Source organism: Oncorhynchus kisutch, linkage group LG3, assembly GCF_002021735.2.
Source record: "Oncorhynchus kisutch isolate 150728-3 linkage group LG3, Okis_V2, whole genome shotgun sequence".
NCBI classification, from domain to species: domain Eukaryota; kingdom Metazoa; phylum Chordata; class Actinopteri; order Salmoniformes; family Salmonidae; genus Oncorhynchus; species Oncorhynchus kisutch.
In genome coordinates, this window is record NC_034176.2 from 40,089,494 (window position 1) to 40,104,183 (window position 14,690).

At 40.1% G+C, this 14,690-nt stretch overlaps 1 protein-coding gene across 1 annotated transcript; it reads right to left on the reverse strand.

Annotated features, from left to right (window-relative positions):
- Nucleotides 1–1,024: 1,024 nt before the first annotated feature.
- Nucleotides 1,025–13,935, reverse strand: LOC109882748 (polyadenylate-binding protein-interacting protein 1-like). The gene is made up of 11 exons (XM_020474842.2): nt 13,489–13,935; nt 7,871–8,019; nt 7,172–7,369; nt 6,932–7,044; nt 6,665–6,776; nt 4,240–4,365; nt 3,936–4,042; nt 3,664–3,778; nt 3,395–3,449; nt 3,232–3,313; nt 1,025–2,488 (listed from the first exon to the last, which is right to left on the reverse strand). Exons 1-11 carry the CDS (start codon nt 13,676–13,678, stop codon nt 2,398–2,400), a joined length of 1,338 nt encoding a protein of 445 aa, XP_020330431.1. The 5' UTR covers nt 13,679–13,935; the 3' UTR covers nt 1,025–2,397.
- Nucleotides 13,936–14,690: the final 755 nt, after the last annotated feature.

Genomic DNA, 14,690 nt, shown 5'->3' on the forward strand with positions numbered 1-14,690 from the left:
GCGACAACCCCTGCAGCCTTCAGTGAAGGCCTATCCACTACCATCGACTCTTCAGGAGCACCATTCGAACCCTTTTAACAGCCCCTGCATATGAAATGCTCTGGACAGCCCTTACTTTGGCCAGCTCATTATCATTCATCCTTGTTGGGCATTCCAAAGATGTGGCTTGATGGTTCCCACCACAATTGCACCCTGTATCATTTATCACTTTTAAAACACATATGATCTTTTCCACAACTTGAACATATTTTTCATTTCTACAACATCGACTTCCGACAAAATGCCAGATAGACCAATCCAATTGGATAGACCAATCCAATCCATTGTAAATGTTGAGAGGCAGGCACAGGTGTTCCAGACCAATCCAAGCACATTTCTTCTTTGTTACAGTAGCCTAACTACCACAGCCTGACGGTGACGTCTACCTGAAGTCCAATTCTAAAGTCAACCTCTCCGGACCGTTAACCTGCTGCCTTTGGCTTCATTCGTTCCATTCTCATTTCCCCACTGAATCCTCATTCTCACATCCATTCCACTTCCTCAATAGATATTCTAAACCCATTTTATGTCTGGTGCTTAAACTCCTGAATTGAGCCAATTAGAGCTGCTGAAGGCCAACCTCATCCTCTGTCGAACTTTCTTGCTAGACTGGAGAGGATGTACAGAGGAGGGTGCAGGGGCTTTCTCCAACACAGAACCAAAGTACAGGCCGAAGAGTGCAGACGTGAATCATCTCCGTAACAGACGTCCAACTCATTCTCGTGATCATCAAATTGATATTGGTGTTGTTGATTTAGCTAGTAAATAAACCAAATAATTTTCTGCTGGTGTGCAACACTGTCAACAAAATTCCCGCAACTTGCAAAGGTGCACTATACTGTGTCCCATTGGATGGATGCTCATTCTTCTTCTAGTGAACATTTTAGTAGTGGACAAAAGGATTCGTGTCATCTACTGTGCTTTTCAGGTAACTTACATTTCGCAACATCCTGCACACACTCAAAATAAGAGTCAGGCAGTGAAATACTCATACTTTAAATAATTTATTGCAGGCAAACAATACTGTTAATATGTACAAACATTCCTTTGTATGGGATTGATTAATTGCTGATTAAGAAAAATTTGAACTTGCAGGTACATCCTTTGAGAGATTACTGTTTTAGTGGTGTTCCTCAATGACAGGTCCAAACTGCAGGACTACAAAAGGTTTAAAGCCGTGTTCAATAGACAAATTGGATTAAAAACGATACCAGAGCCAGGGGTGTATTCATTCCGAAAATTCTGTTGCAAAACGTTTCTTAAACTAAAGCAAATGGAACAGGAGGGACCTGTCCAAAATAAACTTGTTTGTTTTGCTCCGTTTGGTTCTTAACAGTTTCCGTAATGAATAAACCCCAGTACTGTACTCAACAATTTTCCAATAAATTACAATTCTAAAAAGGCTCATTTGAACCAGTAAAAGAACAAAAACACCCCTAAAGTGGAAACAACTGGAGCTCTCTTTTGCAGACAGTTTGCTGCCACTTGACGGTATTCAGTATTTCTAGCTCTTTTATTAGTTTCACAAACCCACCTCCTTAAATGCATAGCTTGTTAAAGGGTGGTTGACCAACTAATTGGCCAAATCCTCAATGTGCAATTTAACACAATTTCCCTGGAGGTCAGTAGGGTGCAACATTCAGAACACTGAAAACAGAGAAGTACCATATAGAACAGACAATTCTCTTGAATACTGTATTTATAAGCCCCATGTAGCAAAATTGTACGCATTCCAGTGTTCGTTCTATACATCACATTTCTATTGCAAGGTTTTTTTTCTAGATCAAAAAAGGGGCTTAGGTGATGGTGTGGCAGGAAGCATGGCAATGAGCACGGTTGGCCCGTCGGGCTCATCTTGGCGGTATAGATTGTAAAAAAAACAACAACCTATTTATCCAATTTCCCCATATTCTGTTGTTGCTTATACAGTTAGTATGAAATCAAACTACGCACACATTTGATAATGCTACTCTGTTGTTGAGCTACTTAGTCTAAAATCCACCTCACACACTTTTTTTCCAACGGTGTTATGAGGAAGATTGAGGGAAAGTAGCATTTATGAAATAATCAAAAGAAGCAGAAAACTAACTCCCCCACTCAGAACAGTCGCTACAACTCAGAGGAAATAATGATTCAATTGATTGTCCCCAATCTTCCAACCAACACAAATTCCAGCCAGAAAATAACCTGTAACTGAAGTGCAAACTATGCACAGTTTGTTTTGCGCAAAAAAAATATATTTTTGAAACATATCAATTGCTGGTTATCTTTGATTTTTCCCCAGTCGCAAACACTCCAGCAAGTCAAACACGAAACATATGTGTAAGTTCAGTCTCCCGCTATGCTCTCATACTAATGTCATGGTCGTCTTTTTCTCTCAGACTCTAAGCAGAACTTCTCAAAAGCTTCCTCGATCTCAGGGTCCATCTCATCCTCGTCATTGAATGATCTGGAACACACAAAACGCAGGCAAAATTATTAAGGGAATATAAAGGTTTGTTTCAAATGCCATTCAGTGTACCAGTAAATATCAAAGTCACAGTCCTCTAAAGGAAAAGGCATGCACACACAGTTGAGTGGGAGGTAGACGGGTCAACTAAGCGCTCTTTCTGTTTCGTCTGCGGACTCATCTGACTCGGAGGTTCTGGCTTCCCCTGTTCAATTGTGGGCTAAACAATTACACACAAGTCGTCAACCTCATGTGGCTCTCAGTTTATGTGACCTGGGTGACATTTTGCACTGCTAAATCATTGCCGCCGCCGCTGCAAAAAAAATTAAAATAAAAAGAGATCTACGTATTACAGACCCAAACCCCCGCTAACTCTGCTTCCGCTGCTGAGAAAAATCTTAGGGGAAACACTGCATTGGCATATGCACACAGGAGTGAGGCAGAAAGGTCACAAGACAAATACTAGTGGCATTTGTGACAATAGCACTGGATTGTGTGACTTATTTTCTGTGGTCTGATGGTTCTCACAGAAGAATATTCTAGAACTACAGAGGAACGTTCTAAAACTACAGAACAGCATTCTAGAACTATAGAGGAATTCTCTAGACCAGAATAGCATTCTAGAACAACATAGGAATATTTTACGGATTAAGTTCCAGTATGACTCACACACATGGGAACCAAGTCAACTGAAAATGCAAGGGAACATGACCAAAACTAAATCACAGACAATAAATACTCACGATTCATTTCCATTCTCTTCATAGGCCTCTGGGAAATAGTCATCTTCCCGATCCAGGATCTCCTGGTATTTTTCAGAATATTCTGTAACACCAAAACATAAATTTAGGGACAATGGGTAGTTTGCAGGGTTTCACCTTGATGAATGCTGCGGATGATACTTACCAGGGTCAGCTGCTGTAAAGGGAGTGCCATCTGCAGTGTAGAACGTAGGCTCATTCTGACAGGAGAAACACACAAAGACAAACACAAGGAACACAGGTGAAAGGTTGGTGGGCATGAACTTCCATTTGAACATTTAAACCAGTTTCGCCCAAATGTTAGATGCCCCGCAATTCCTTTTGTGCCATGGCTTAAAGCAGGAGTTGGCTTTGAGACACGAGTGAAACATTTTAAAAGCTTGTTGTTCTCTGGCCCTAGCCCCCACTCCTCACCATGAAGTAGTTGGGGTCGTTGTCAGGTGTAGCGTCGGCAGCAGCAGCAGCATGGACTCTGCCCCAGTTACTAGATCTCAGCTCCACCAGTCGCAATAACATCTGCTTCACATCTCTGATGAAAACACAAGACAGTCGTATGTAAAAATCACTCACTCGGCGTCAACAGCATCTTCTTCACACAACAGGCAGTCATTCATCCTACCATCTTTTACCTAATAGAAGAAGCATTAATTTTACTTCTGAATCTGGCAGAGGTAACACACACCAACCTGCTGCACTGGGCATCCAGCACAATGTTCTCAATCCTCTGGACTATCTGGTCCATGTCAGACTTCCCGCTCTCTTTCCACGTATCCTCCAAAACCGAGCCTGTCAACTACAGATGACATCACAGGTAAACGTCATTGTAACACGGGAATTTTTCTTGCACATTACAACAAGCTTGACATTACATTGTAATATAGTATGATTTGGATTGTGGCCTGCAGATTTCTTTCAATAGACAGTAATTAACGGTGTACCACCAATGTGGAACACTGAATCAACTTGAGATCAGAAAACGTGTGAAATCACCTTGAGCAGTTTGACAGCACAGATGAGGTTTCCATCCACGGGGTTGGAGAAGAGGGCATTCATCAATTCCCTCAGGGCAGTAAGCAGGATCTCAGCTCGAGACGGAGGCCCTTTCGCACGCTTAAGCTGAGACAACCAATAATACAAGACAGCAGTCAGGTTTGGTCTAATCTCAGTTAACCCAGAATTTAAAATCTAGCACCATTTTCTCAGATGCTCGAATACGTTCTGGGGGGAGCGTGCTTAAAAATAGGGCTGTGACAAATATGGAATTTTGGGAGAAGATGAATTGTCATGCAAAAATGGCTTCGGTTATTGTCGTAATTGTCATTTTTGTTGAAAGATGTTTTCAATTTATAATGCATCTTAGAAAAATAGCTACGACATACACAATGAATACAACACAGCTTGGTGACACCCCTATCACATTGGGAAATGATTCTGCTCCTCCAGACACTGCTGTTCTGCTCGTAAAATGATTACCAACATAACACATTTCATGTCAAAATGAAAACTGCTATTGGATAAACTATAGTCACGTCAGAAAGTATTCCCACCCCTTGTCTTTTTTCACATTTTGTGACAGCATGAATTTAAAATGGATTTAATTGAGACTTGTTTTATCACTGGCCAACACACAATACTACATAATGTCAAAGTAGAATTACATGTTTCAAAAGTTTGTACAAATTATTTCTAAATGTCAGGTTAAATTTCTTCAGTCAATAAGTATTCAACCCCTTTGTTATGGCAAGCCTAAATAAGTTCAGGGGTAAACATATGCTTAACAAGTCACATGGACTCAGTGTGTGCAATAGTGTTTAACATGATTTTTTTAATGACTACCCCATGTCTGTACCCCACACATACAATCATCTTTAAGGTCCCTCAGTCAAGCAGTGAATTTCAAAACGGATTCAACCACAAAGACCAGGGAAATTTCCCAATGCTCGCAAAGAAGGGCACCTATTGGTAGGTATTGGTATAAAAAAAAGAAGACATTAAATATCCCTTTGAGCATGGTGAATTTGTTATTTACTCTTTCGTTGGTTTAGTAATACTCAGTCACTACAAAGATACAGGCGTCCTTCCTAGCTCCGTTGACAGAGAGGAAGGAAACCGCTCAGGGATTTCACCATGAGGTCAATGGTGACTTTAAAACCGTTACGAGTCTATTGGCTATGATAGGTGGAAACTAAGGATAGATCAACAACATTGTAGTATCCTGCAATACTAACCTAAATTACAGAGTGAAAAGGAGGAATGAAAAATATTCCAAAACATGCATCATGTTTGCAACAAGTCACTAAAGTTATATGGCAAAAATGTGGCAAAGCAATTAAGTTTTTGTCCTGAATACAAAGTTATGTTTGGGGCAAATCCAATACATTACTGAAAACCACTCTCCATATTTTCAAGCATAGTGGTGAATGCATCATGTTATGGGTGTGCTTGTAATTGTTAAGGACTGGGGAGTTTTTCAGGATAAAAAATAAAGGTAATGAGCTAAGCACAGGTAAAATCTTAGAGGAAAACCAGGTTCAGTCTGCTTTTCATCAGACACTGGGAGATGATTTAACCTTCCTGCAGGACAATAACCTAAAACACAAGGCCAAATCTACACACTGGAGTTGCTTACCAAGAAGACAGTGAATGTTCCTGCTCTTAGAGACTTACCCAGAAAAATTAAAATCAGTAATCGCTGCCAAAGGTTCTTCTACAAAGTATTGACTCAGGAGTCTGAATACTTATGCTCATGAGATCTGTATTTCATTATCAATACATTTGCAAATAATTCTAAAATCATTAATCCGTTTAGAATTCAGTCTGTAACAAAATGTGGAATAAGTCAAGGGATTGAAATACTTTCTGAAAGGACTGCATCTACTTGAATATAAAGTTGGATCCCCCCTATTAAGATATTTGTAAAAAATAAATAATCCATGGCTAATGTCCAGAATGGTTGATTACACGATAAGATAATTGTGCCAGCCCTAGTTAGAAATGAAGATTTCTGGTTTTCAAAGTCTCCACCCTTGCAAAAGTAAACTCAGCCAAAGCCCCCCACCTCCAATATTTTCAACTGTGTTCATCATCAGTCAAAATTAATCTGTTTAAGAAACTCCTTCGCCCAATCCTGATACGTCCAAATAACCAGTGACAAAAACCCAACTGTTGCTCGTTATCTCACAGATCCCATAGCATGCCGACAGATCTACTGTACCAGTTATGTTTAGGTAGTCTATCCACAAGAGATTAGATTCTGTCTAGAGTTTATTATCAACTCAAAATGTATCTAGGGGGAGGGGTATTGGAAGTTGGGTTATGGGAAGCAAGTGTCAAAGTTGAGGGGTTGAAATGGCACAGATCCACAGAGACAAAGAACCCCAAAAGACTGGGACAGGACAGAGGGGCTCCTGCTCACCTCCAGTCTGAGGTAAAGCTCCCCCAGGAAGAGCACATAGGCATGGAACTTCTTCTGAGTCTCCGCGTCCCCCCGCACCGCTACACCCCTCTGTTCATACTCTGTCTGACACCTACCGGGGGAAGAGAGAGTGTGTTTCTGTATGAATGGCTACAAGTGTTCATTATGTTAGGCATAAAGCATCAGCACGAAGCCCATGATGACAAAAGTGATGAAGTAGATGTTAGGCCTACTTGATATAATGTTACTAACATAAACAAAGCTCACCGTTTTAGTAACAGCTGACGGAAGTTGCCACTTGCTGGGCTGAGTGCAAGGTTGTGAGACAGAAAGTTACATAGCCTTGCCCCCGTGTAAGAGAAATTGGGGATAACAGTAGACTGCAAAACAGGAATCACACAACATAACAAATTTAGTACAATTTAAAAATAAAAATAAGATATAGACAGTGCTATAAAATTCATAAGCAGGTAGATGGCCGAACCGTGCGTGTGTTGATACACATACTTGTGTGTAGAGGAGTTCCACCAATTCCTGCAGCGTCTCCTCTGTAGTGACCCAGCTGTTCAGCATGTTTGCTATGTGCTCAATGTCGTTCTCAAAGGACCCCGGCGAGGAGTTTAGGTGGCTGAGAAACTCCTCAACCAATTCAGCCAATGTTGTCTCAGTATAATAGCCATCGCTGCCATCCTCCGAAACAGATTCCTTTAAATTGAGAATACCGGTAATCAAGGATTGGTGAAAAATATGGATACTAGCTAGACATTGGTAGTGGATGAGGTGATTCACTAGTTCAGTCCTTATAATGTAAAGTGCAGTTGATGAGGTACTATGCAACCCATTATCATTATCCATTTGTACAGGGTGTGAACCCAGCACCACAACACCTAATTTAATTTAATAAGGGGCTTTATTACTTGGCTAACCTAGTTCAGTGTTTCCCAAACTCAGTCCAGGGGCCCCTCCTGGGTGCACGTTTTAGTTTGTGCCCTAGCACTCACTACACAGCTGGTTAAAATAATCAAATAATCAGCTTTGTAGGGGGTGCGAAGGCAAAAACTAAAATGTGCACCCAGAAGGGGCCCCTGGACTGAGTTTGGGAAACCCTGACCAAGTTGAACCAGCCAGGTGTGTTAGTAGTACTGGGGGGGAAGCCTGCACACTGTGGGTTTTCAGGACCAGGTTGGGGGAACACTGCTTTAATACCTCATAGGGGGGGGAGCTGGAAGGGTAGAACTCGGGTGCGTTGGCTGACAGAATGGAGGTGTTCACCAGAGAGTCCACCCTTTTCACTTTGGAGGCAGGAGTGCTGTTGTTGTGAATAACTTGGTGGGGTTTGCTTGGTCTTCTGCTTTCTGAGTGGGAAATGAAGGAAATACTGAAGACCATAGCTAGCAATAGTCACGAGGGAATGGCACGAGGGACACTGGGTGGCATGTACATAACTAGTCATGTGACCTGATTTGGCCGCCGTCCTTGCGCTTTATTTAGCAGTTAGCTCACTGACCAATGTCTAAAATAAGACTTACAATTTAGCTATGGGTAATTCGTGCGACGAATAGCGAATTTTTGTCGGTGTGACTCAAGTTGTTCTCGCTTTTAGTATAATGTATTCAGTGACGTAATTCAATTGACGTTTAAATTGTGTAGCTACTAATGTTTGTCTGAAACGTGTGCGCAGCCTTCTTGGGTCGTCTAAAAGTATAGCTTGTCAGCTATTGCTGACGTGAGCAAACGGGGCGCGCTCAACCCATGCCCGTGAGAGAATGTAGATTCACGCTAGAGGTCCACTGTCAGGAAATTCACCAGTTTGTTGCCTATGCTAGCTAGCTACTTACTAGCACCTGTGTGAAGCTAGCCATAATAAGTATGAGCCACAAGTGGATTTTCCATTTCGCCTTCAAAATACAAGTTCCCCTTTGAAAGTGATTCAAACGGATTCAAATAGTGGCTTCATAATATGTTTGGCCTAGATAATGCTAAACAAGGTCAGAATGTTACATAAATTCAACAAAGCACAATTAGTTTACTTGGCAGAGTTGAAATCGCACTGGATGTATTAGACTTTATAATTGAAAGCCTTGTTCACACCGCAGGCCTTGATGCTCATCAGTTTGTTTTTCAAATCCGTTTTTGACCACTGACTTGCTATCACTCAGAAGTTATGTAGCAAGCAAAGGTGAAAAAAACCAAGAACCCGCCATAGACGTTTCCCAATTGCTTTGATTGTTCAAAATCATAGGGTAATCCTTCAAAGCCTCAAAGGATAAGATGATCCAACTTTCAAATGGTATTTTTTGGCTAGCCAAAGCAGTCAACTAGCTAGCTGATTAGCTTTATAGCACATTCACAAATTTGTTTGTAAACAATTAACAAGCTAGTTAGCTACCACATGTTCTTGTCAAACTATCAACACAATTTTTTATTTATTTTACCTTTATTTAACTAGGCAAGTCAGTTAAGAACAAATTCTTATTTTCAATGATGGCCTAGGAACAGTGGGTTAACTGTTCAGGGGCAGAACGACGATTTGTACCTTGTCAGCTCAGGGGTTTGAACTTGCAACCTACCGGTTACTAGTCCAACGCTCTAACCACTAGGCTACCCTGCCGCCCCGGCAACAAAATATGCCAAATAACAGTCTAAATATCACTTGAGGGCCAAAAAATTATAATCTGATTTGACCAGTCAGACAAGTCTTATGGCCAGGAATCAGATTTGTTTCCGACTTCAAACCACCTACGAAGGTGCTTTGAAATGTGGCTTGAAATGTGCTTTTTGTCTGTTCAGACTGTAGGAAAAATAACAGATTCAAATTGGATATGCAAATAAATAGGATTTTAGTCACTTCAAACTGCCTATGTGAACACGTCTTAAGTGCTTTCCACATCTGGATTGTGCAACATTTCCCTTTTATTCTTTTCAAAAGTCTTCAAGCTCTGTCAAATTGGTTGTTGATCATTGCTAGACAACTATTTTCAGGTCTTGCCATAGATTTTCAATTACACTAAAGTCAAAACTGTCTTCTTGGTAAGCAACTCCACTCTAGATGTGGCCTTGGGTTTTAGATTACGGTCCTGCCGGAAGGTGAATTCATCTCCCAGTATCTGGTGGAAAGCAGACTGAACCTGGTTTTCCTCTAGGATTTTGCCTGTGCTTAGCTCCATTCCATTTGTCATATCCTGAAAAACTCTCCAGTCCTTAAAGATTACAATCATACCAATAACATGATGCAGCCCCCAATATACTTGAAAATATGAAGAGTGGTACTCAGTGTTGTGTTGGATTTGCCCCAAACATAATACTATGTATTCAGGACAAAAAAAGAAATTGCTTTGCCACATTTTTTACAGTATTTCTTTAGTGCCTTGTTGCAAACAGGATGCATGTTTTGGAATACTTTTATTCTGTCCAGGCTTTCTTATCACTCTAATTTATGTTAAAATTGGGGAGTAACTACAATGTTATTGATCCATCCTCAGTTATCACAGCCATTAATCTCTAACATTTTTAAAGTCACCATTATTGGCCTCATGGTGAAACCCCTCAGCGGTTCTCTCTCTCTGGCAACGGAGTTAAAATCTAGAAAAAAAATAATTTAACCACCAATTAACCAACAATGCCATTTTAAGAAAATAGAGTTAAGACAATATTTACTAAATAAACTAAAGTGAAAAATAGAAAAAGCTCAAATAAACTAAATTAAAATACAGAACCAGTTAAAAGTTTGGACACACGTACTCAAGGGTTTTTCTTTATATTATAATTTTCTACATTGTAGAATAGTGAATAAATCAAAACTATGAAATACCACATATGGAATCATGTAGTAACCATAAAAATAGTTAACTGAAAATATACTTTATATTTGAGATTCTTCAGAGTAGCCACCCTTTGCCTTGACGACAGCTTTGCACACTGTTGGCATTCTCTCAACCAGCTTCATGAGGTAGTCACCTGGAATGCATTTAAATTAACAGGTGTGCCTTGTTAAAAGTTCATCTGTGGAATTTCTTTACTTCTTAATGCATTTAAGCCAATCAGTTGTGTTGTGACAAGGTAGGGGTGGTATACAGAAGATAGCCCTATTTGTGAAAAGACCAAACTGGCTCTTATGAGGACAGCCACAGGAAAGTAAGATCCAGAGTTACCTCTGCTGCAGAGTTAAGTGCACCTCAGAGTGTAGCCCAAATAAATCGTTCACAGAATTCAAGACACATCATCAACTGTTCAGAGGAGACTAGAGGTCAACCGATTAATCGGAATGGCCGATTTCAAGTTTTCATAACAAATCGGAAATCGGTATTTTTGGGCGCCGATTTAAAAAAGATATAGATTTTTTTTTTATACCTTTATTTAATCTTTATTTAACTAGGCAAGTCAGTTAAGAACACATTCTCATTTTCAATGACGGCCTAGGAACAAGGCAGAACGACAGATTTTTACCTTGTCAGCTCGGGGAACCAATCTTGCAACCTTACAGTTAACTAGTCCAACGCAATAACGACCTGCCTCACGAGGAGCCCGCCAGTTACGCGAATGTAGTAAGCCAAGGTAAGTTGCTAGCTTGCATTAAACTTATCTTATAAAAAACAATCAATCAACGACTATCGTTGCACCAATGTGTACTTAACCATAAACATCAACCCCTTTCTTAAAATCAATACACAGAAGTATATATTTTTAAACCTGCATATTTAGCTAAAAGAAATCCAGGTTAGCAGGCAATATTAACCAGTTGAAATTGTGTCACTTTTCTTGCGTTCATTGCACGCAGAGTCAGGGTATATGCAACAGTTTGGGCCGCCTGGCTCGTTGCGAACTAATTTGCCAGAATTTTACGTAATTATGACATAAAATTGAAGGTTGTGCAATGTAACAGGAATATTTAGACTTATGGATGCCATCCGTTAGATAAAATACGGAACAATTCCGTATTTCACTGAAAGAATAAACGTCTTGTTTTCGAGATGATAGTTTCCAGATTCGACCATATTAATGACCTAAGGCTTGTATTTCTGTGTGTTATTATGTTATAATTAAGTCTATGATTTGATAGAGCAGTCTGACTGAGAGATGGTAGGCACCAGCAGGCTCGTAAGCATTCATTCAAACAGCACTTTCATGCGTTTTGCCAGCAGCTCTTCGCTGTGCTTCAAGCATTGAGCTGTTTATGACTTCAAGCCTATCAACTCCTGAGATTAGGCTGGTGTAACCGATGTGAAATGGCTAGCTAGTTAGCGGGGTGCGCGCTAATAGCGCTTCAAACTTCACTCACTCTGAGACCTTGAAGTAGTTGCTCCCCTTGCTCTGCAAGGGCTGCGGCTTTTGTGGAGCGATGGGTAACGCTGCTTCGAGGGTGGCTGTTGTCAGTGTTCCAGGTTCGAGCGAGGAGAGGGACGGAAGCTATACTGTTACACTGGCAATACTAAAGTGCCTATAAGAACATCCAACAGTCAAAGGTATATGAAATAGAAATCGTATAGAGAGAAATAGTCCTATAATTCCTATAATAACTACAACCTAAAACTTCTTACCTGGGAATATTTAAGACTCATGTTAAAAGGAACCACCAGCTTTCATATGTCCTCATGTTCTGATCAAAGAACTTAAACGTTAGCTCTCTTACATGGCACATATTGCAGTTTTACTTTCTTCTCCAACACTTTGCTTTTGCATTATTTAAACCAAGTTGAACATGTTTCACTATTTATTTGAAGCTAAATTGATTTTATTGATGTATTATATTAAGTTAAAATAAGTGTTCATTCAGTATTGTTGCAACTGTTATTATTACAACAACAAAAAAAATACCTTGGCCGATTAATCAGTATCGGCTTTTTTTGGTCCTCCAATAATCGGTATCGCCGTTGAAAAATCATAATCGGTCCACCTCTACTATCTAATGCTAGCTAAACGTAGTAATGAATAAATTGGCTACATTTCTTTAAAATTGACAATTCTGTGAACCATCTTGTGCAAGTTTTAATTTGACAATACCTGTTAGCAAAGGTGTCAACTACAGATGACGTGCAGGAGCTTGCAGGGATTTGTAGTCTTGCATGTCAACTTTGGTGCTAATTAGCAAATAGAGCTGAATATATTTATAAGTCACCTTGTCCAAGTGATTTAAATGGTTATCAAAATGTCACACCAAGGTAAGTCTACACAAAACACAGCCCATATTTTAAGTGTTTTCTAAAATACACTATGGGAAAAATGAATGGTGGAAAAACTTGAAACCCTTACCCATAAAACCTAGTGGTCAAACAGGGAATTACTACACCACTGTGGGGCTCTATTGAACTCCATACAAAAACACCTTCCTTGGTGGGCGAAACAACGTCACCTGCTGTACAGAGATTTTCTGCCGAGTTTGACCTCTCTCTTCCTTTTCCTCTCTGATACAAGTATGCATCCAATGAAAATCTAAAGTCTAATACATCCAGTGCGATTTCAACTGACTTGAACTTTTTTAGTATCAAATGAACTATGTATTGTGTTGAATTCATACAACATTCCGGTCTTATTTAGTATTATCTAGTCCAAATGGCATGATTCCACTATTTGTATCAGTTTGAATCACATTCAATGAGGGACTTTTATTTTGGAGGCGAAACCCTAAATTAAACTATTGTGGCTAATCGTTATTGTGGCTAGCTTCACACAGGTCTAGCTAAATAGCTGTTAAAATGTAGGCAAAGATACTGGTAACTAAAACAGTAATCCAGTAACTTATAAGGTTTTCCTTCTTGTCTATGACATAGCTAACTAATGCAAATTACTTAAAGTAAAGGCATATTTGAACTGACAGCACATCTTACCTCCGCCGATAGCCTCACTAGTGTTTGTGTTGTTCTCAGTCAAAGGTGGAGACGTCCGAGGCTGTCGTAGAGGCTCACGCTGGTTGAAAACAGAGTTTGCGTCCCCGTCTCCTACATCTGCGAGTCCGGGGCTTGTTGGCTTTATACGGGCTCTACCTGCGCCTGGGGCTCGGTCGAAATTCTCAGTCATCTCTGCTGCTTGTTTGTACTACGGCCTGTTTGGTAAAGCAACAACACTACAGAACACCTGGCATTTCCTCCAAACAAATGTGAAGCGGTTTGGTAATTCCAATAACGTGCTATTAAATAATTATTTAGTTTGGCCTCAATCACTAACCTATCTCACTTTAATATTTACGTTTATTTTTCTCGATCGGATATTAAAACATGTTTCTGTAAGGCCACTTCCTTCCACAACAAATCAGGATATCGGTTGATTATTCATATGCAAGTGAAGGTATTGGTGACCTCTAGGGGAAGGGAGTGGCAGAGCATCAACTTGGAGCGGAGTGGGTCGTCGGTAGACTAGTTATCATAGCCAATATACATTTTTAAAATGTATATTCTTATAATCTGAGTTGAACTATAACCACACTACTAACATTATGCATAGTCCTAACCTTAAACGAACCTCAAATGTTTGTTTTCATACATTTGTACGATATAGTCAATGTTGCTTTTGTGGCTGTGGTAACTAGTGACAACCGAACGGAAGCAGACTGGAAAAAAGTCCCAGGAGGACTACATTGATCTGAAGCAAAAAAGTAAGTTAATCAAATACACATATCATGATAGATGTGACCCAAGTTCTTTAGCAATGAAAGAGAGTGGGGTGGTCGAATAATATAAACTTACCACCCACCTCCCACACTACAATAAAACCACAGACGCATGCATCAGAGAGCAGAATCAGGATCCTTGTGGATCAAACCCTCTCACATGTGCCACTCTCCCTCTGCTGCTCTCTCAGTAGCTGCCCACTACAAACATGTGTGTTTCACCAGACATAAACAATAAGCATTAGTTGTTTAGCCTTCAGTCATTTTCCACATGTTTCCCAAAGCTGGATCACATTATGTCAAAGAGCATTCCCGTTCCAGAAATGTGGAGACACACTTTGATAAAAGATTACTTCCCCTATTTTCTGGTATTGCTGTTTTTCCCCCAAATGGGTGTCTTGGAGGGAGTTCAAACATTCACAA

Bases quoted from the DNA above. Each gene is read 5' to 3' on its own strand.
- LOC109882748 (XM_020474842.2), bottom strand. From the start codon at position 13,678: ATGACTGAGAATTTCGACCGAGCCCCAGGCGCAGGTAGAGCCCGTATA. The intron at 3,450-3,663 runs GTGAGGAGTGGG...TTCTCCTGTCAG, and splicing joins ACGACCCCAACTACTTCATG to AATGAGCCTACGTTCTACAC. The intron at 2,489-3,231 runs GTGAGTATTTAT...TGTGTGTTCCAG, and splicing joins GAAGAGAATGGAAATGAATC to ATCATTCAATGACGAGGATG.